The sequence below is a fragment of the Procambarus clarkii genome, chromosome 20 (assembly GCF_040958095.1).
Source record: "Procambarus clarkii isolate CNS0578487 chromosome 20, FALCON_Pclarkii_2.0, whole genome shotgun sequence".
NCBI lineage: Eukaryota > Metazoa > Arthropoda > Malacostraca > Decapoda > Cambaridae > Procambarus > Procambarus clarkii.
The window spans coordinates 40,581,100-40,604,580 of record NC_091169.1 but is presented as its reverse complement, the minus strand read 5'-3'; the positions used below and the strand labels follow the sequence as shown (position 1 = coordinate 40,604,580).

Genomic DNA, 23,481 nt, shown 5'->3' with positions numbered 1-23,481 from the left:
TTACTGGCCGCTAGCGGCGAAAATGGCGCGATTTTTGGCCGCTAGCGGCGAAATTCGCACGATTTTTGGCCTCTAGCGGCGAAATTTGCACGATTTTTGGCCGCTAACGGCGAAAATCGCCCCATTTTTGGCCGCAAGCGGCGAAAATCGCCCCTTTTTTGGCCGCTAGCGGCGAAAATCGCGCGATTTTTGGCAGGTAGCGGCGAAATTGGCGCGATTTTTGCCCGCCAGCTGCAAAAATCGCATGGTTTCTGGCCGCTAGCGTCGAAAATCACGCGGTTTTTGGCCGGTAGCGGCGAAAATCGCATGGTTTTTGGCCGGTAGCGGCGAAAATCGCGCTATTTTTGCCCGCCAGCTGCAAAAATCACATAGTTTCTGGCCGGTAGCGGCGAAAATCGCGCGATTTTTGGCCGCTAGCGGCGAAATTCGCACGATTTTTGGCCGCTAGCAGCGAAATTTGAACGATTTTTGGCCGGTAGTGGCTTAAATCGGGCGATTTTTGCCCGCTAGCTGTGAAAATCGCACGGCTTTGGCCGCTAGCGGCGAAAATCACGCGGTTTTTGGTCGATAGCGGCGAAAATCACGCGATTTTTGCCCTCCAGCTGCGAGAATCGCATGGTTTTTGGCCGCTAGCGGCGAAAATCGCGCGGTTTTTGGCAGGTAGCGGCGAAAATCGCGCTATTTTTGCCCGCCAGCTGCAAAAATCGCATAGTTTCTGGCCGCTAGCGGCGAAAATCGCGCGATTTTTGGCCGCTAGCGGCGAAATTCGCACGATTTTTGGCCGCTAGCGGCAAAATTTGCACGATTTTTGACCGCTAACGGCGAAAATCGCCCCATTTTTGGCCGCTAGCGGCGAAAATAGCCCCTTTTTTGGCCGCTAGCGCCGAAAATCGCGCGATTTTTGGCAGGTAGCGGTGAAATTCGCGCAATTTTTTCCCGCCAGCTGCAAAAATCGTATGGTTTCTGGCCGCTAGCGTCGAAAATAGCACGGTTTTCGGCCGTTAGCGGCAAAAATCGCCCGATTTTTGGCCGCTAGCAGCGAAAATCGCACTGTTTTTGGCCGCTAGCGGCGAAAATTGCGCTATTTTTGGCCGGTAGCGGCGAAAATCGCGATTTTTGCCCGCCAGCTGCGAGAATCGCATGGTTTTTGGCCGCTAGCGGCGAAAATCGCGCGATTTTTGGCCGCTAGCGGCGAAATTCGCGCGGTTTTTGGCAGGTAGCGGCGAAAATCGCGCTATTTTTGCCCGCCAGCTGCAAAAATTGCATAGTTTCTGGCCGCTAGCGGCGAAAATCGCGCGATTTTTGGCCGCTAGCGGCGAAATTCGCACGATTTTTGGCCGCTAGCGGCGAAATTTGCACGATTTTTGGCCGCTAGCGGCGAAAATCGCCCCATTTTTGGCCGCTAGCGGCGAAAATAGCCCCTTTTTTGGCCGCTAGCGGCGAAAATCGGTCGATTTTTGGCAGGTAGCGGCGAAATTCGCGCGATTTTTGCCAGCCAGCTTCAAAAATCGCATGGTTTCTGGCCGCTAGCGTCGAAAATAGCGCGGTTTTCGGCCGTTAGCGGCAAAAATCGCCCGATTTTTGGCCGCTAGCGGCAAAAATCGCACGGTTTTTGGACGCTAGCGGCGAAAATCGCGCTATTTTTGGCCGGTAGCGGCGAAAATCGCGATTTTTGCCCTCCAGCTGCGAAAATCGCATGGTTTTTGGCCACTAGCGGCGAAAATCGCGCGGTTTTTGGCTGGTAGCGGCAAAAATCGCGCTATTTTTGCCCGCCAGCTGTGAAAATCGCACGGTTTTTGGCCGCTAGCGGCGAAAATCACGCGGTTTTTGGCCGGTAGCGGCGAAAATCACGCGATTTTTGCCCGCCAGCTTCGAAAATCGCATGGTTTTTGGCCGCTAGCGGCGAAAATCTCGCGGTTTTTGGCAGGTAGCGGCGAAATTCGCGCGATTTTTGCCCGCCAGCTGCGAAAATCGCATGGTTTTTGGCCGCTAGCGGCGAAAATCGCGCGGTTTTTGGCCGGTAGCGGCGAAAATCGCGCTATTTTTGGCCGGTAGCGGCGAATATCGCGATTTTTGCCCGCCAGCTGCGAAAATCGCATGGTTTTTGCGCAAAATAGCGCGGTTTTCGGCCGTTAGCGGCAAAAATCGCCCGATTTTTGGCCGCTAGCGGCCAGAAACAATGCGATTTTCGCAGCTGGCGGGCTGGCGGACCCTACACTATCACTATGAAATGGTCTCTGGGAATGGAGTATGACATCGACCACTGGATATTGGATACTGGAAATACACATAAAAGTTATATGGAATGGGTGAAACTTGGACAAACTGGGGCTTTGGCTGTGCTATGATAAGGTGAACTATGGTAAAATTTGGTGGAAATTGGATAAAATTGTGGCAAATTAGGTGGAAATTATCTTAAATTGGGGAAAATTTGGTTAAATTTGGGCTTAGCCGTATTGGGTTAGGTCTGCTTTTTGGTAGGTTTGATGATATATAAACACATCTGGAACATTGAAATGGCTGGATGAACACTGCACTATTACTATGAAATGGTCTTTGGGAATAGGCTGTGATATTGGGGGCGACCTGATATTGAAGATGCACATTAAATTTAATTGGGATAGGTGAAACTTGGTCAAATTGGGGCTTTGGTTGTGCTATGAAATGGTAAACTCGGGTAAATTTGGCGGGAATTGGATTAAATTAGAATAAATTGGATCAAATTAGGTGGAAATTGGATTAAATTGGTAGTCTTGGGAATAGGGCGTGACATGGGGCAACTGGATATTGAAAATGCACATTAAATTTGTATGGGATAGGTGAAACTTGGGTGAAATGGGCTTTGGCTGTGATATGATTTGGCATATTTTTGCCAATATTTAATGGGGAATTGTCATTAATTGGGATGAAATTAGGTAGATGGCCACAGCACTAACACTATGAAAATGGTCTTGGGAATTGGGAATATGTGGTGGCTGGATAATGGGTATTGGAAATGAACGTTATTTTTAGATGAGATAGAGAAAACTCGGGTGAATTGGGCTTTGGCTTGAACAAATCAGGCCTATTCCTGGGGTGGGGTGGGGGTTGAGTGGGTGGGGGAGGGGGAGGGACAGTGAAATTTAGCTTTTGGTTCTTATATGATTAGTTACATTTAAATTCAGTTTTAACATGCATGGGATAGGGAAAGTTTAGGGGAGTATATTGGGCTTTTGGTTGTTCTATGACACGGCGAATCCCCTGAATATAATGCATATTTTAGCTGAAAATAAAAGGGATCTCCCGCATGTAGCGGGGGAAAAGGGTTCGAGAGCCGCATAATTGGTTTGGAAACTGAACCCTACATATTGTTTAGCTATGTAAGTGACAATCTCTTGAAAGCTCGTTACACGATTGTCACTGCTACATACACACACACACACACACACACACACACACACACACACACACACACACACACACATATATATATGCACCCTAAGTGATTCAACAAGAGGCTTGCAACGGTCTCTATGCAAAGCACTTTTACGACTATGGGAAGTCTGCAGTTGCTGGTCTCACTCCACAACCGCCTAACCGGAGAGTCATGTGCATCCTTCACATACATACAGTAAGCAAATATTTTGGTTACTTTGCTAAGATTCCTGGCAGCGCATCATTATGAATGAAGGACATGCGTATTTCTTGGACTCTATTGATGGTGTTATCTCTGAATTCTGCGAATTTCTTTTTCGTATTCCATTATATAATGACGCAAAGTATGCGAATAGTTAAACTTGCTCAATGAATTTGTGTTAGCTTGCTAAAGTAATTGTATGGGGTTTGCATAAGTTTGTTGAGAATATAAATGAATGCTAGTTTAGTTCATTTATTATGAATCCCATCATGTGGGGCGGGTAGTGGGAAGGGTTACCACGGTGGGAAATGGACTCTGGTAATGAACCCAACAATTCATTTTTGGCTCAAGCAAGAAAAACAAACAAATAATGGGTAAACGAAATTGCCAAAATTAATTTGTGCAAGTTTGCAAATGTGATTGTAAAGTTTTTTGCATAAGTTTGAGAATATATAATTGAATGTTAGTTTTAATTCATTTTATTAATGCAGCCCCCCCTATTCCCATCTTGCTGGGGGGGGGGGGGGTAAGCCGAGCAGTAGTAACATCTAGAAGTCTGCTGCTTTTATTGGTTGATCCATAGATGTGTACTGGCTCCTCTTGCATCATCATCGCATTAGTAGCAGTTAATAAATTAAACAACTAGCATATGTAAAGAGCTAGTCTAACAATTTATGTTTATTTTTTTTTTATTTTTATCAGGCCCACTGCCCTTCTATCCAGCAGACTGCTGCTGGATGGGTTACAATTGAGCCAAAAACAGTTGGTCAGGGCGAGATACGGCCTCATTTTAGAGACATTTACTATAGAAAAAAAGCTTGAACGTCGGGGACTGAACGCGGGCCTGCACGAGAGTTGTTCTTGGCACTCAAATGTTTAGAGATTAAAATCTCTATAATTAGAGGGGGCAACTAAAATACCGCATTATTTAGTGAAATTTTGCAATGTCCAATAGTTTGGACGTTGGGAAAATGAGTCAGGACTTGCACGAAGGTTCCGGTCCAAATGAGGACACACGAAAGAGAGGAAGCAAGATTTACTCCCTCGGAAAACCTTTAAAAAAAATTTGTGGCCAGAGTTTTGAAAATATTGGCAACCTTTTGATACAGAATTAAACTCTTAAACAATAACATATATCTTGAAGAACAAATCTTCCTCTATGAGATATATCTTTTTAATTAGTTTAAAAGTTTGTATTTATCGTAATGATGATGCCTTCCTAACATGGCTCATTAAAATAATTTTTTGTTTATGAAATCATGTAAGTATTTATGCAATATTTAGTATAAAACAATCATAATATGCAGTGGCATATCATTTTTATAGAGAGGCTTTATAAGGTAAATATAATAGCAATGCGAAACTCTTTCTATCTGACGTATTATTTTAAATAAATACAGTTGGGCGAAAAACATGTCTATTGCCCGCGTGAGCGACTGGGGTGGGCTCCTGCTGATTCTATGTATGACTAACGACCCAGTGCACGTTTGGAAGGCTTTGGCAATTAAAGCACCGTAAGATTGTGAGTGTTCAAGTCTAGGGGGGGACTAAGCATTTTTTTTGTGTGAATGTGCAAAGCCTGTGTTTATTTGTGTAAGTTAAAAATTGAGTTTTTGTTTGTGTATAAGAGTTTAACAATGTGTTTAAGTAAGATTGTGCAACTGTTTTAAGTTTAGGGGGGACTAAGTATATTTCACACTATGACCTTTCAGCTGTATCTCAGTTATTCTTCTCTTACAATGTTTATAGTTGAGGATTGTAAGAGAAGAATAACTGAGATACAGCTGAAAGGTCATAGTGTGAAATTCATGTGGATTCCATCTCATGTTGGAATAGTGCTCAACGAGGTGGCGGATGACTTGGCCAAACGTGCCACATCAAAATCACAAGTTGACATTGAATGTGAATTCACAATGAGACAAATAAGAAGCAAAATCAGAAATATTCAGGCACAGGCAGGAGTGGAGAGGAGAGGGATAATGTATGAGAGAAGTCTAACCATGCAACACTACATGTATGTGAGTCAAAACACCCATGTCACTTATGGTAAAAGGAGAAATGCTTGGAGTGACTGTGTACATGCGGCTCAGGCTTGGGTACAAATATTACTGGGAATATGGGATAGGTGTTCATGATAATGACACGAAGTGTAAACTATGTCAGATTCAGATTCAGATTCAGATGTTTATTCAGGTAAGGTATATACATACAAGTGATGTTACATTAATGGATTGATATATAGATAGAGCTAGTACATACAATGCCTAAAGCCACTATTACGCAATGCGTTTCGGGCAAGAAAAACATTAATATCTAGAACTTAATACTAATTGAGCATAAAGAATAAAAAGTGTTGAGAACAAATACAAATAAAGATAAAAAAAGGGGGAACATGACTGAAAAAGCAGAACAAATACAATAGGTTGACAAACAGTGTTGATTAAAAAAAAGAAAATAACAGACATGGGTTGACAATAGAGGAGTGAGGTAGATTACAGGGAATTTATTAGGTAGTGTTTAGTTTTTATCTTAAACTGGTTGAGAGAGGTACAGTCTTTAACATGGTTGGGAAGGTCATTCCACATTCTGGGCCCCTTGATTTGCAGAGCATTTCTAGTTTGATTAAGACGTACTCTAGGAATATCAAAACTGTATTTATTTCTGGTGTGGTGCTCATGGGTTCTGTTACAACCTTCTATGAAGCTTTTAAGATCAGGATTGGCATTATATTTTAGCGTTTTATATATGTATAATACACATGAGAGAATGTGCAGTGACTTAATATCTAACATATTCAGAGATTTGAGTAGGGGTACCGAGTGATGTCTGGGGCCAGAGTTGGATATTGTTCTAATAGCAGCTTTGTGTTGGGTAATTAGAGGACGTACGTGATTTTGGGTAGTAGAACCCCAAGCACAGATACCATAGTTGAGATAAGGATAGATAAGGGAGTAATAGAGAGTCACCAGGGCAGGGCGTGGTACATAATATCTGATCTTAGAAAGAATGCCCACAGTTTTTGAAACTTTTTTTTATATATTTAGAATGTGTCCCTGGAAATTCAGCTTGTGGTCAATGAGAATGCCAAGGAATTTGCCATCTAATTTGTTACAAATTTGGGTATTGTTTATTTTGAGATTTATATGACTAGAGGATTTATTGCCAAACAGAATATAGAAAGTTTTGTCAATGTTAAGGGTGAGTTTGTTGGCAGTTAGCCAAAGATGGACTTTATTTAGCTCAGTATTTACTGTGGCATTTAGAGCAAGAGGGTCAGGACTGGAGTAAATGAAGGTTGTGTCGTCAGCAAATAGAATTGGTTTGAGGTGTTGGGAGGCATTTGGAAGGTCATTAATGTAGATGAGAAAGAGGAGAGGGCCAAGTATGCTGCCCTGAGGAACACCAATGTTGATGGGTAGGGTGGGAGAAATTGTATTATTCACAGAAACATATTGGAGCCTGTCAGTAAGGTAGGACTCGAGGTATTGTAGGGAGTGTCCTCTGACTCCATAATGATGTAATTTAAGAAGAAGGTTATGGTGGTTGACAGTATCAAAAGCTTTACGCATGTGGTATGTTAAGGTCTCACACCCTTGCCCATTATGTTCTTGATTGTCCGTTGATTAATGTATATAGAAACACTGAGATAAGGACTGTTCCTGAGCAAATAGCCTGGATGTGTCACAAAGGAAAGGTTGATGATATTCTTGAGAGATATAAGAATTTTGCACCAAGACTGTAATATTTTGTTGAATTATCTGCATGTCTCTTGCAAATTGTCTATACAGTATAACTAGGTCATAAAAGTATTTGTGTGTACGTCTGATACCATACTACTTGTGAAGGAGGAAATGTACATGTTTATCTCTCAGAATGTTTGGTAACAGGTTTATTGTTTGTGATGTGTGTCTATGTATGTACTAACACGTTGTACTGAACGGGGTGAGAATAGCTTGAGCTACCTCATCCCTTTGTGTGTATTTTACCTCAATAAACTTATTTCAATTTCAATTTCAATTCAAGTATTTTGCGCGAATGTGAAAGTCCTGGGTTTATTTGTGTAAGTTGAACAAAAAAAAATGAGTTTGTTTTTGCGAGCGAGTTTGTTTAAGCATGTGCTATCATTAAAAAACTTCCAAAGTAATGACAGTAATGCCAAAATGAATTCATCTTTTCACTTTTTGAAAGGTGGAGGTGTAACATTTTCTGAAAACCTTTGCGCTTGATATACCACGGCACTGACATAAATGGCAACTGATGGAGTCGACTTTTAAATTTTAACACATGATTTCAAAAAGCATTTCATAGCAACAGATAGTGCCAGTCGATGCGTTACATGAAGTTATTGGGCCCCCACTACAATAGCTACAAACTATTACAATGTTAAAAAATGCAATTTAATACAGAATATGAACAGATTTCTAGTACATATTACATTGCTTAAACGACTCGACTACTTTCCTTTATAGTATATTTACGAGTGTCAAACCCAACACAATATGGCTGAGGCTCCACTATTTAACCTTCTTTTTGTATTCTATGAAATATCACAGGTATTGTTAATGCTTGTAACGTTTATTACAAAAGATAGACATACATTTGATGCTATTTTTCATATTAAAATCTAATTTGAGGCCCGAAAAATATATCTATAAAAATCTATAAACAGGTTCACCAGTAATCAACTGAATGCCACAGAAAATGGAATCTTTACTTTAGCTACAGAAAACGGAGCAAAGCCAAGGGGAGATGACTGGAATAAACAGTTTCCAACCTGACTCTTCTCGCACATAAACATGTCTTTCTTGACCTCATTTCAAATTATATAGAGTACTAAAAGCTCATTTTCCATAGCAAATATACTAAGGAACTCATTTTACGACTAGAACGCAAACTAGGACCCCTCATTCAGATTCAAAACACGAGAATTATTGACTGAACATTTCCCCACTATCAAGCACACAGGACTCTTTTAAAGCTATCTTAACTTCTTTAAAACCCTAATATGACCCATCTCACATGCAGATCCTGTTCTATGACTCGCCCTTCATGTCAATGTACCCCACAGTATCATGCAAATTCAAGATAAGGCTTACTACACCTATATAGTATATAACTTGGTCTTTGTAAGGAATCTTGACCCCCCTTGTATGCTTGACCCCACTGGGGTAATCATAGGAAGGGGGTCCCTATTGCCGACGTCATGTCACGTGACACCCCCGCGACAAATAAGGAAAATTTCACCTGATTGGCCCATGACCCCGAGACAGAAAGAGAATTTTTCTACTCGGCTCCTGATTGGTCAAAAAATCGCGCCCCGTTCTCACCGCTCACCTCTGACCATTACAGAAAATGGAGCTGTGCCCAAGGGCTCCCTGTACTATTCAGTCATAGCCTCATTAAAGTACTCCAAAAACTCCTATATTCGCTTTCAACTGTGTTTCTTGGTTTGAATCTATTGAACATTCACCCTCTGATCCATTCAAAAGTAAGGGCCCCCAAATTGATACCGTAGTACTCTCGTAACACCCCCGGGCCAAATCGTGAATTTTTGCTCATGCCATTAAAATACTCCAAAAACGTTTATAATGCCTTTCACCAGTGTATTTTTTGGTTTGAATCTATTGAACATGCACCCACTGATCCACTCATAAGTAGGGGACCCCCTTCTTGATGCCTTAGACTCATCTTAAAAGCACGAGAAAAAACAGGTTAGGATAGGGCACCAGTTCAAATATAGGTTAGGTAATAATTGTAATTACGAAGCAATAAGATGCTTATCTTAAGATACTAACAAGGTTAGGTAAGGTCGGTGTTTTCTATGAATCTTTTTAAGGGTATCTATTATGTTAAGTATGTCACCTATGCACATATTTAATAAGTCAATATTGACTTATTAAATTTGCGAGAACGGGTTGCACCTCAGGTACATCCTGGGTGGTGGGCCCTGGGTACCCCTGGGGGGAATGGACCACCCCACCCCGCCAGCCAGCCAGCCAGGTGCGCGCCAGCGCGTCCTGACCCAACTGCTTGAAAAAGATTTTCACGATCTGGCCCCCGGGAGTCAAGTCGGCATGGAAGTGCCCAACCATTTCTGAAAATCAATTCCCCATGTGTCTCCTTTTACACTACTGTAGTGGACCCCATACCCATCTTGTCGGTGGTAGTGGACCCATACTCATCCTGTGGGTGGTAGTGGACCCCATACCCATCCTGTGGTTGGTAGTGGACCCTATACCCATCCTGTGGGTGGTAGTGGACCCCATACCCATCTTGTGGGTGGTAGTGGACCACATACTCATCCTGTGGGTGGTAGTGGACCCCATACCCATCTTGTGGGTGCTAGTGGACCCCATACCCATCTTGTAGGTGGTAGTGGACCCCATACCCATCCTGTGGGTGGTATTGGACCGGATACCCTTCCTGTGTGTAGTAGTGGACCCCATACCCATCTTGTGGACGCTAGTGGACCCCCATACCCATCTTGTAGGCGGTAGTGGATCCCCATACTCATCCTATAGGCTGTAGTGGACCCCATACCCATCCTGCAGGCGGTAGTGGACGCAATACACATCCTGTGTGTGGTAGTAGACCATATACCCATCCAGTAGGCGATAGTGGACCCCATACCTATCCTATGGGTAGTTATTGGGCCCAGACCAATCCTACAAGTGGTATGGACCCCTTACCCACATAACAGGTGGTAGTGGTCCCTACATCCATCCTATAAAAACGCTTTGCGTAATAGTGGCTTTAGGCATTGTATGTCTCCGCATTTACATGTCTCTTTAGGCATTTAACAGTCTCCGTGGTGTAGTGATAAGACACTCGCCTGGCGTTCCGCGAACGCTATGTCATGGGTTCGTATCCTGGCCGGGGAGGATTTACTGGGCGCAATTCCTTAACTGTAGCCTCTGTTTAACGCAACAGTAAAATGTGTACTTGGATGAAAAAACGATTCTTCGCGGCAGGGGATCGTATTCCAGGGACCATAGGATTAAGGACTTGCCCGAAACGCTACGCGTACTAGTGGCTGTACAAGAATGTAACAACTCTTGTATATATCTCAAAAAAAAAAAAAAAAAAAAAAATGTACTAGCTCTATTTATAAATCCATCAACTTTTGTATCATACCTTGTATGTACTTTACCTGAATAAATATTTGTATTTGTATTTGTATTTACAGTAGGTACTATTTACAGTCTCCGTGGTGTACTGGTAAAAAACTCGCCTGGCGTTCCGCGAACGCTTTGTCACGGGTTCGTATCCTGGCCGAGGAGGATTTACTGGCCGCAAATCCTTAACTGCCCGAAACGCTTTACGTAATAGTGGCTTTAGGCATTGTATGTACTAGCTCTATCTATAAAGCCAACAAACTTTGTAAAATCTCTTTATGTATGTACCTTTACCTAAATAAAAATTATTATTAACTGTAGCCTCTGTTTAACTCAACAGTAAAATGTGTACTTGATTGTAAAAACGATTCTTCGTGGTGGTCGTATTCCAGGGACTTGCCCGAAACGCTACGCGTACTAGTGGCTGTACAATAATGTAACAACTCTTGTATATATCTAAAAAAAAAAAATGTTAACCCCATACCCATCCTGTGGGTGGTAGTAAACGATATACCCATCCTGTCGGCGGTAGTTAACCATATACCCATTCCGTGGACGGTACTGGACCCTATACACATGCTGTAGGCGGCAATGGAGGCCATACCCATCCTGTGGGCGGTAGTAGACACAATTTTCATCCTGTGGGTGATTGTCGACCCCATACCCATCCTGTGGGCGGTATAGTGGACACAATACACATCATGTGTGTGGTAGTGGACCATATACCCATCCAGTAGCCGGTAGTGGACCCCATACCTATCCTACGGGTAGATATTGGGCCCAGACCCATCCTACAAGTGTTATGGACCCCTTACCCACCTAATAGGTGGTAGTAGACCTTATACTCATCCTACAATAGGGAGTAGACACTATACCATCCTGTTTGCAGTAGTTTACCCCATAGACATTCCAACGTAACATCGTTTTCTGTTGACGTTCCTACAATACATTCTTTAAAGATTTTTAAAGCACAGACTAGTATATATAACGTTGATTGGTGAAGCACTATTATTCTATGTAATAAATTATAGTGCTTATTAGTAAATTATAACAACAACAAATATTTCTTAAAACAAAACAACGAGCCTTCAATAGGATGTAGCTGATCTATAATATTTTAAGAACATGGACTATAGCAGGTAAATTTCACAACCCATGTGGGACCTAAAAACTACAATTTTCATTATAAATGAACCAATCACGACTATTCTGCTGTCTACGGCGATGGACGGGTACTGTGAGACGTAAATTGGTACGTGAGGAAGAGTTTGGGCCTTGGAGAAAATGTAACTTGGCATATACCACATACGTACTAATTCAAATTCAACTTATCATGCCCGAAACGCTTTGCGTAATAGTGGCTTTAGGCATTGTATGTACTAGCCCTATCTATAAATCCATCACTCTTTGTAAAATCTCTTGTATGTATGTACCTTACCTAAATAAACATTTGATTTGATTTGATATTGACTTTAACAATACCCAAATTTGTAACAAATTAGATGGAAAAATTCCTTGGCGTTCTCATTGATCACAAGCTGAATTTCCAGGGACACATTCTAAATATATCAAAAAAAGTTTCAAAAACTGTTGGCATTCTTTCTAAGATCAGATATTATGTACCCTGCCCTGGTTACTCTCTATTACTCCCTCATCTATCCATACCTCAACTATGGTATTTGTGCTTGGGGTTCTACTACCCAAAATCATTTACGTCCTCTAACTACCCAACACAAAGCTGCTATTAGGACAATATCCAACTCTGGCCCCAGACATCACTCGGTACCCCTACTCAAATCTCTGAATATGTTAGATATTAAGTCACTGCACATTCTCTATTGTGTATTATACATATATAAAACGCTGAACTGTAATGCCAATCCTGACCTCAAAAGCTTCATTGAAGGTTGTAACAGAACCCATGAGCACCACACCAGAAATAAATACAGTTTTGATATTCCAAGAGTACGACTTAATCAAACTAGAAATGCTCTACAAATCAAGGGACCCAGAATGTGGAATGACCTTCCCAACCATGTTAAAGACTGTACCTCTCTCAACCAGTTTAAGATAAAAACTAAACACTACCTACTAAATTCCCTGTAACCTACCTTACCCCTCTATTGTCAACCCATGTCTGTTATTTTTTTTAATCAACACTGTCAACCTATTGTATTTGTGCTGCTTTTTCAGTCATGTTCCCCCTTTTTTTTTATCTTTATTTGTATTTGTTCTCAACACATTTTATTCTTTATGCTCAATGAGCATTAAGTTCTAGATATTAATGTTTTTCCTGCCCGAAACGCACAGGGATGCGTTTCGGGCAGGAAACACACGTTCACACACACACGTTCGGTGACTTGTCCGCAACTAATTGCGGACAAGTTGCAATTATTGTCCGAATTGCAACTCCTTATTGCAATTCGGACAATAAGGAGCAGGGCGGCGCTCCATTAAGTGACCGTGAGTTAAACGGGTATGGCCAATACGCAACCTAGCCAGAGCCGTTTCCCACCGTCGGTTACAGTGGAAGGAGGAAGGCCACTGGGACACACAACTCTTAAGAGTACGCAGTTTGTTAACAAGAACAGAAGACCATCAACTCTGCCATCGGGCAAGGATGGAGGCATGAATAACTGGGTAAAAGTCAGAATAAGGAACACCTTTATGGGAGATGGGACAAGTGCGGATAGCGTCCTTAGCGGCAGCATCCGCACGCTCATTTAAAATGACACCAACATGGCTGGGAACCCAGCAAAACGCAACCGACTTAAATTTACTGGAGATAAGAAACAGCCAATGTTGAATCTCGATAACCACAGGGTGGACTGGATTAAAGGACCCTAAAGCCATGAGGGCACTACGAGAGTCAACTACTACCATGAAGGAGGATTGCCTCCGGGAAAGCAGGAGACGAAGAGCATAGAGAATAGCATAGAGTTCTGCTGTGAAGATGCTAGCCTCCGGAGGAAGGCGACACATATAAGTGTGGTCAGGAAAAACAACAGAGTAGCCCACACCGTCAGCAGATTTCAACCCGTCGGTGAAGATGGGAACGGAGTGGGAGTGAGAAGAAAAGTGCTCAAGGAAGAGGCGTTTCAGAACTGTAGGAGGGGTAAAAGCTTTAGTGATGCGGGTCAGAGAAGTACAAAATTTGGGAAGGGGGACCCTCCACGGGGGCAAGGAGGGAACAATACGAGGAGAAACATTAGTAAGACGAACCAAAAGAGAATCTTGTAAGCGAGACAAACGGACAGAAAGAGGAAGGTGGTGAAGAGGAACAGGAACTACAGGAGGGGTAAAAGTCAAAGCACGATAGAGGCGAAAGTGAGGATGCTGTAAGGATCGCGCAAGATAGCGAAGACTGTAGTGATCACGGCGATCCTGGAGAGACAGAAAGCCAGTGTCAACGTACAAGCTGAGGGTAGGAGTTGAACGAAAAGCACCAGAGCTGAGGCGCAACCCAGTATGGTGCAAAGGATTAAGACGGCAAAGAGTAGAAGGAGAAGCAGAAGAGTATGCAGGGCACCCATAATCGAGCTTAGACAGGACGAGAGAGGACTGCAAATAGAGGAGTGTGCGCCTATCTGCTCCCCAAGAAGTATGGGACAAAACCTTAAGTAGGTTAAGGGCCTTAGAGCATTCAACACGGAGGTAAGAGACATGGGGTGACCAAGACAAACGAGTGTCAAAGAATAACCCCAAAAGCTTCGTGGAATCTTTGTACTCAAGGGAATGACCATAAAGTGACAAAGAGGGACAAAGAACGACCCGCTTCCGAGTAAAAGTCATGGCACAAGTCTTAGTAGTAGAGAACTTGAAGCCATGATCGGTGGCCCAAGATGACACGGCATCAATCGCAAGTTGAAGCCGCCGTTGAAGGAGAAGCGAATCATCACCTCGACAGCAAAGAGTAAGATCATCAACATAAAGAGCGGAGAAGATGCCAGAAAGAAGGGAGGAAAGAGACCATTGAGGGCAACCAGAAAAAGAGTAGTACTCAGAACACTACCTTGGGGCACACCTTCATACTGCCAAAACGAGGCAGAGAGAGTGGCACCAAGCCTGACTCGAAAGGTACGACGAGAGAGAAAGCTTTGAAGGAAGAGAGGGAGATTTACCACGAAGGCCAAAAGAACGAAGTTGGGTCAGAATATGGTATCTCCAAGTAGTGTCATAAGCCTTTTCCAGGTCAAAAAGGACAGCAACAATGGAGGTCTTCGCAGCAAAAGCAGTACGAATATAGACCTCCAAGTTCACCAGGACATCAGTTGTGCTGCGGCACTTGCGAAAACCAAATTGAGAAGGAGAGAGGTGGTGATGGTGTTCCAAGAACCACATCAGACGGACATTTACCATATGCTCAAACAACTTGCAAACAACTCGTGAGAGCAATAGGGCGGAAATCCTTAGGGGACGTACCGAGAGACCCTGGTTTCTGAATAGGGAGTACAACGGCATCGAGCCAGTCCTTAGGGACGGACGACGACTCCCAGACGGGCCACTGCACTTGCCTTCCGAAACAGAATAAAAGAATCAGCCGTCTGCCGGCGGCGGTGTTTTTTCCAGGCTGCATGCTTACAGCGGACAGCCCGAGCACAGTCCACATTCCACCAGGGAACACACTTCCGTGTATCCCGGGAGGAAGAGCGAGGGATAGAGCTGAGGGCAGCACTGAAGACAGTGTCATAAAAAAGTTGGAGGGCGTGAGGAAGAGGCAGAGAGGAGAGGTCAGAGAGAGTAGCACGGAGGGTGAATAGGCACCAGTCAGCCTTGGCAAACTGCCACCTAGGGAAGGAAAGGGGAGGGTGGAAAGAGAAAAAGGAAACGAGGATGGGGAAATGATCACTTATGGAGGTCATCAAGAACCTGCCACGTGAAATCTAAGTAAAGGGACGACGAGCAGAGAGAAAGGTCAAGACAGGAAAGGGTGCGAGAGTCCACATGAGTGGGCTCACCAGAATTCAGAAGAGATAGAGAAGAAGCGAGGACGAACGGTTTGAGAAGACGGCCTCGGGTGTTTGTCAGAACATCACCCCAGAGGGAAATGTCGACAGTTGAAATCACCCAAAAGGAGCACCGACTCTGGCAGGGAGTCCAGGAGGTGCTTAAGATCAGGAAGGGAAAGAGGGACATTTGGAGTGAGATAAATGGAACAGACTGTATACCATTTACCCACAAAAACACACCAACCGGGCTGTGGTGGGTATGTGGGCCTGCGGGCCGCTCCAAGCAACAGCCTGGTGGACCAAACTCTCACAAGTCGAGCCTGGCCTCGGGCCGGGCTTGGGGAGTAGAAGAACTCCCCGAGCCTGGCCTCGGGCCGGGCTTGGGGAGTAGAAGAACTCCCAGAACCCCATCAACCAGGTATCAACCATCAACCAGGTACAGGCAGCAGAACAATGGATAGGGGACGGAAGAAGTAGGGGGACGAAGGGAATATCAGAACGAATTAAGAGAGCAGTAGAGTTATGGGCCCCAGCAAGAGCTGGGAGGGGAGAAAGAAAGGAATAACCACGAAAGTGACCAGGACGAGCACCAAGCATTGGTTCCTGGAGACAAACACAAAGTGGTGTAAACTGTGTAATTAGAAGTTGGAGTTCATGGAAGTTGGCATAAAATCCACGAATATTCCACTGAAGAATAGACATTATCAAAGAGAAAGGACAGTAAAAAGAGAACAAGAAAGAAATTAAGGGAAAGAGGAACACAGTTTATTAATCTCAGTTTAAAGGATCTCAGGATCAGGAGCAGGGTCAGGATCAGGGTCTGGATCAGGAGCAGGGTCGGCAAAATCAGGGTTAGGGGGCATGGGTAAACTTAGTAAGGAGAGAGGGAAGGGAGCGAGAGAACAGACCAGAGGCGGACTGACGGGGTCTGGAGGAGGAGGAGACAACTGAGAGGGGCAGGCAAGGACAGTTGGAGGAGGGTGGGGGCAGAAATCAGGGAGTGCACCTCAGGAAGGGCAGCAACAGAGAGGGAATCGGGGGCGGAAGAAACCTCCATATCAGAGACGGGGTTCGACTACTGAAATGGGAGGGGATGTAGTGACAGAGTCAGAGGGAGGAGGTGAGGAAGAAAGCGAAATTTTCTTACCCGCCGGAAAGGAAGAAGGAGAGGAGCCAGGCTTACGTTTCTGACTTGAAGAGACAGGCGTTCCAGTAACAACGTACTGGGCGACAGACTCAATGGTCTCAGCAGGTGAAGAGGAACGAGAGCAAACAACACGAAGATTGCTGGGAGGATGATGGATATCAGCCTGGACAGACAGGTGGCATGGAGGGTCAAGAGACTGGGAGGAGGGTCGGGAAGAAAGAGTTGGGGGAGATGGGGAAGAAGACAAAGAAGATATGGCAGACTGGGTAGGAAGGGGGGAAATCCCAGATGGAGAACCGGGAGGGAGACCATCTGGGACAGGAGGCAAAGGAATAGGGGAGAAGGTGGTGGGTGTGGTCGGGTTTAAGGCCTGGAAACGGTTGTGAGACTGAGGAAGACGGGAAGGACGAGGAGAGGTAGAATGCAACACACGGGCGTAGGAGACGCCCGCGAAAGGGACGAGACGATGAACTTGGCGTCTCGCTTCAGGAAAAGACAGACGATCACGGTGCTTCAAGTTGAGGACGGCTTCCTCGAGTTTGTAGTGCATACACGAGCGTGAGAAGGTAGGGTGGGCTTCACCGCAATTGAGGCAGCGAGCCTGGGGAGAAGTGCACTCGGACTTAGAATGACTATCGTCCCCACACAAGGGGTACAGATACACAGTACTGGTGCATTAGAGGACATCGTGCCTGAACTTCCAACACTTATTGCATAGTCTATGAGAGGGAATGTACTCCTGAACGGAGCATCTGGCACCAGCAAGAATAATAGAGGGCGGAAGGGCCCTACTATCAAAGGTGATTTTTACAACTCGAAGGGGCTGACGGCGACGACCACGAGGGGGTCGAGTAAACGTGTCCACCTGGAGGACAGAATGGCCTTGGGCTTTGAGGATATGTTTAATATCCTCATGGCAATCTTTGAAGTCCCGAACACCAGTTGCAACATGGTGTGGGAGGAGAACACTGGCATTTAACTGAGCGTTCTTGGAGACCCGAACAGGGGTCTCTCCAATGCAGGACAAAGCGGCTAAGCGAGTAACTGCATCCTGAGAAGGAGCAGCGACAACACCTGTACCGTAACTGGTGGAGTTAAAAGTAACAGAGGCATCTACTGAATCAACAAGGTGTTTATGGAAGGAGAAATCGTCAGGAGAAGTAGAATCCAGATGGTGGAGATCAAAGTATTTAGCCCACGTAGCGGGACCAAACAAGGCGTTGTAAGTAGTATTATGGGAAGGGATCGTGCGAGTGCGGCCGTGGCAGGAACGGGGTTGAGAACCCCCGGAGTTCATGGGGGTAAAAGGCACAGTAGTCACAATGAGAGACAAAGCCGTGCCAGGGGACGAGGTGGTCACCACTGGGGGCTGGGGACTCGACCCTACCGCAGAGGAGGGAGGGGAGCTGAGGGGAGTAGTCAGGTCGTCGTGGCCCAATGCAGCAGGGGCTACAGGGCCTAGTCTTCCAACACAGTCCGACTTGGGGGCTTGGTCGCCCACCCCATGAGCCTGAGAAAGTACAAGGGAAACATTATCAGCCATGAAAACGAGGGAAAACTTTCATTCACGAATGTACCCCCACACCCACCATGGAGCCACAATTAGAGGCAGGACACCCAACAAGAAACTATCGCCGATCTTACTGGGGCCCCCCAGGGGTGCGTCGTGAGTATACGCCCCACAAACGCCACCTTAAGAACCGTGAGTCCGTCAAGAGCGGATTCAGTGACGAAAGGAGGATTGACAATAAAAGGGTCCCCTCGCTCGAGACGTTGGGTACTACAGTTCAACGGGTAAGGGAGTATGCCTCCTCAAACACCCGGGCGTCAAAACAAAAGAAGGTCGAAAGAATAATCAAAACAGGCAAAAGGTCGGCAGGAAATGACAATTTGATAGAAGAGGGGGGGGGGGGGAATGAAACACGAGGAAAAGGAAAAGGGTTCTGGCAAAAACGGGGAAAGGCAGCAGCAGGAGCATAAGGCTGCAAAAGGACAAGAGGACTGACCCATGGAGCATCACACTTCAGTAGCTGCCCACTAAGCCCCCTCACGGCGACAACGAGCCAGACAGTGATGGGGAAAATCATACTAAAAATCTTACTAGGAATCCTACTAGGAATCCTACTAGGAATCCTACTAGGAATCCCCTAGAAATCACCTACAAATCCAACTAGAAATCACCTAGAAATCCTACTAGATATCACCTAGAAATCCTACTAGGAATCCCCTAGAAATCCTACTATAAATTCTATAAATTGCCTAGAAATCCTACTATGAATTCTAGTAGAAATCCTACTAGGAATCCCTTAGAAATCCTACTAGTATTTAGTGACATGAAAACGAGATGTAATACTTTCATTCACGAATGTGGCCCTGTACCCACCATTTAGCCACAATTAGAGGATAGAACACCCAAAAAGAGACATGTTGCCTGTCTTGCCGGGATACCCAGGGGTGCGTTGTGAGTATACTTCCCACAAACGCCACCTTAAGAAATGTCAATCCGTCGAGATCGGGTTCAGTGACAAAAGAAGGATTGACAATAAAAGCGCCCACTCGCTCGCGACGTTGGGTACCACAGTTCAACGGGTATGCCTATGAGTATGCCTCCCCAAACACTCGGGCATCAAAACAGGAGAAGTTCGAAAGCATATTCAAGATCGGCAAAAGGTCGGCGGGAAATGACAATTAGAAAGGAGAAGAGGGGGGAGGGGGAGAATAATGAAACACAAGGAAAAGGGAAAGACATCTGGCAAAATTGGTGAAGACAGCAGCAGGAGCATAAGGCTTCAAAAGGACAGAGAACTGACCCATGGAGCATCACACTCCAGTAGCCGCCCACCAAGCCCCCTCACGACGACAACAGGCCAGAAAGGGAGGGGGTCGTAGTTATGAAACTGCATGTCATAGGTGAACAGAGGTAACAGACATTATATGTGGAGTCACTATTGAAGGGGCCGAATACGGTAGTATCCCAGAGGATCAATAGGAATACCAACCCCACAATGCCTACTTGGCCTAATGTCTGACTAGGTGAGCTAACTAAACGAGCAAATTGGTTCAGGTGGGCCACATACAACCCTCTCATTTTACTCCTGTACCCCACCAAAGTAATTGTCAAAAGAAGGCACCAGCCGGGAGGACTATGTAGCACCGCCAAATATGGTACCCCCACCAAAATAAGTGTGTTGCCCCCTAGGGCTGCATACACTGGGTAGGCTCAACAACCAGATAAAAGAACATTGGAGACCACTCGCAGGACTCCGGGTTAAAGGTGTCACTGACCCAACATGCAGCATGGCAGAACCAAAGACAGTGAGTGTCACCCTGAAGCAAGGGAACAGAACAACCTTCTAACTCGCACAAGGAGAGGTGGAACTCAAAGATCTCCTCCATCGGACCACTGAGCCCCAATAGGGGTTCCCAGGGAACTTAGGCTGACTGCTAAGGGAAGCCCAGGCGAAGTACTGCTAACCGGTTATCCCAAAGCTACTAAGCAAACAAACTAAAAGCTGAACCCCTGCAACATGTGCAGGCACAGGAACCTAGTGGAAGGCCACCAAAACCATACAAGTAATCATACCACCACATCAGACAGACCCCCACCAGGCAAAAGAAAAACCCTGCAAAAGCACAATGTCTCCAGGTGAACAGAACCAGTTGCTATACGTATATCAGACAGCTGCACAGTACCCCATGCCCAAGCCAGCAATGAAACTACCTCCTACCCAAGGTCAAACAGGAGTAAGAACCACCCCAGTTGAACCCAAAGGGCGGGTAATCACCGAGCAGCGACAGAACCACACGGAGGTAGCTGCTCCTGAACTGCTCATGGAAGATAACCCTTTGCCGCAAAGTCAGTACTTACAGGGCATCTAGGGAAGGTAGCCCTAGGCGCATGCAGCCCCAGTACTCTTGTGTTACTCCTGGCTCGCACACCACCAACACAGAGCAACACCACCATTATGCAGCACTACGCAAAGAGAGGAACCAGAGTCGATCGACCGTCACCTACACAACAGCCTTCTGAACTGAGGAGAGTTGCCGGCATGGAGATCTGGGACCCTTCCGTTCCCCTCCCGAGGAGGAAGGGGGTTGCGCAGACGGATGCACAGCGGTTGTGGTGACGTCATGCTTGTTTCCTTGTTTTTGATTGGGGAGTTCTCTTTGCTAGTTCAGCTTTCGATTTGCAATTTTTGACCAGCAGTAATTTGTTTTGGAATTCCTACCTTTCTACCTTTCTGGGTGCCTGATCTGGTAGATGGCAGATAAAGACTGCTTCCAATTACATGGAGGTGTCTTTCGGCCATTGCTCCTCGTGTCTTTCTTGAGGGGGGCCAGGTTCTGGCTCTGGTCCCCGGTAGGCCTAGAACTCCTTCAATTGATTGTTGCCATGGTCTAATATATACACATCAGCCGAGTATAGCTCTGGGGAGCTGAAGGGGCTCTCCATAGAAAAGAACATTGGAGAATGCATAGGTTTTCCATGCATGGTAAACACACACTGATGTATTTTGCTTGTGCACAATCACAGCAAGCAGGAAAGGGTAGCAGGAGCCACCCCAGCCTACCCACAGGTAGCCCCTCACTATGTAAAGGCATCATCCACAATATTTAATTAAGTTTTTTTCAAAGTTTCTCTGAATTTTTGGGTGGGTGAAATGTATGAAGTGCATTCATGGGGATATCACTCTGTGATGAAGGAAAGTTCCTTAACCACCGCATTGTGCACATGGTTTCAGCAAAAACTTTCTAGTACAATTGTCAAGGACATATTTTTGTTGCTTTTATAAATGGTCAGGTAAAGTTAATGTCAAAATTTTTCTAAACTTAACCATTTTCATTTCAAAACACAGTGATGAAAACATTAAAATATAGCCTAATTAAAAAAAAACAGCGTTAAATGTAATGAAACGGCATTTTCTGGGCGAGTCCCGGAGACTCCACGGAGCTATCTAGATCATATGCTAATGTCAGACTTTGGCATCAGTCTTGTGTATGGAGTTCTGTGAGCCTACCCGGGACCACGAGCAAGAACCTGGCCCCCCCTCACAGAGGCACGAGGAGCAATGGCCTATTAAAACCTCCGTGTGGTTGGAAGCATTCTATGCCTGCCATCGACCGGGTTAGGCACCCAGAAAGGTAAGAGTCCCAAAACAAACCCCGATTCTGGTGAAAATTTCTACAAAAAAACGAACAAGTGGATAGAACTCCCCAAACAGAAACGAGCAAACAAGCATGACATCACACGTCACCGCGCCCCTGTCTGCGCAGCTCCCCCTTCTCCTGGGAGGGGGAAGGGCGAGCCCCAGACCCCCACTCCGGCCATCCACACCCCAGTTCTGAGGCTGGATATCAAAAACACGTGAAAACCACCGACCGAGGGGGAGGGAGGGTTGGGTGAGCAACCTAGCACGTTGTAACAACCTAAACCTAACATGCAACGCTTGTGCTACCTGTACCCAAAGAACGTCATCACTAGACTGGGTAAACAGAGTCGCCAGCAAGCAACAAAACTCATAGGACTCCGGGTCGAAGGTGTCACCAACCCAACAGGCAGCGTGACGCAGGTAAAAACAATGAGAATCACCCTGAGACAAGGAGACAGAGCAACCCTCAAACTCGCACAAAGCGAGGGGGGGGGGGGACTCGGGGGTCATATCCATCGGACCCACGCGCCCCCTTGGTGATTCCCAGGGTCTTGAGACAGAACTCACTCTTAAGGAAGTCCAGGCAGGGTACTGCTAACCGGCGCCCAAATCTACCAAATGACTCGCTAAGAGCTGAACCCCCGGGACGTGTACACTCACGGGGACCTAGCAGGGGGTACCACCCGAAGAGAATGTAGTACCCAGGAACCATACTCAGGGTGCAAAACAAGGCAGCCCCCCCCCCCCACATCCCCACCAGGCAGGAAAACAAAAAGAAAAAGAAAACCCGCAAGAGGACAGCATACCCAGGCGGAACAGAGCCGGCCTCTATAAATGGTGAAAACAAGCTGTGCAGTACCCCGCACCCCGTACCAGTGCAAACTGCCTCCTTACCCAAAGGAAAACAAGGGAGACAAAACACCCCAGCACACAAAGATACAAAGAGCGGCTGAAAACCGAGCAGTAAATGGCCTAGCAGAGGCAGAACCCAAGGAACTTGTGAAAGGTGGCCCCAAGCCCCATGAGCAGTACTTACTGGGAACCTAGGGAAGGGAGCCCTAGGTGCATGCGGCCCGAGTCCTGAAAAATATCTCCTGGCTCGCGCACCACCTAGAAGACAATCACCACTCACAAGGAACAGTGCTGAAACAACCACTGGAGCCAGGGCACATAACCACTGCCTATAGCATCAGCCTCAGAACTGAGGTGTGGATGGCCGGCACAGGGATCTGGGGCGCCCTCTTCCCACTCCCGGGGAGGGGGGAGCTGTGCAGAGCGCAGCACAGTGACGTGTGACATCATGCTTGTTTCTGTTTGGCGAATTCTATCCACTTGTTTGTTTTTTTGTAGCAATTTTCACCAGAATCAAGGTTTGTTTTGGGACTCTTACCTTTCTGGGTGCCTAACCCGGTCGATGGCAGACATAGAACGCTTCCAAGGTAAGGTAAGGTAATTATCAAAAGAAGGGACCGAACCGGGAAGGCTATGTAGCACCATCAAAGTG

At 45.7% G+C, this 23,481-nt stretch overlaps 1 protein-coding gene across 1 annotated transcript in view; it reads right to left on the bottom strand.

The window, feature by feature from the left end:
• Positions 1-20,223, bottom strand: part of LOC138366835 (uncharacterized) — a 92,835-nt gene extending 72,612 nt beyond the window's left edge. Inside the window, exon 1 of the mRNA XM_069328122.1 lies at positions 20,186-20,223. Coding sequence (XP_069184223.1) covers positions 20,186-20,223 — 38 coding nt within the window. The remainder of the gene's footprint in view (positions 1-20,185) is intronic.
• Between the last annotated feature and the right edge of the window lie 3,258 nt (positions 20,224-23,481).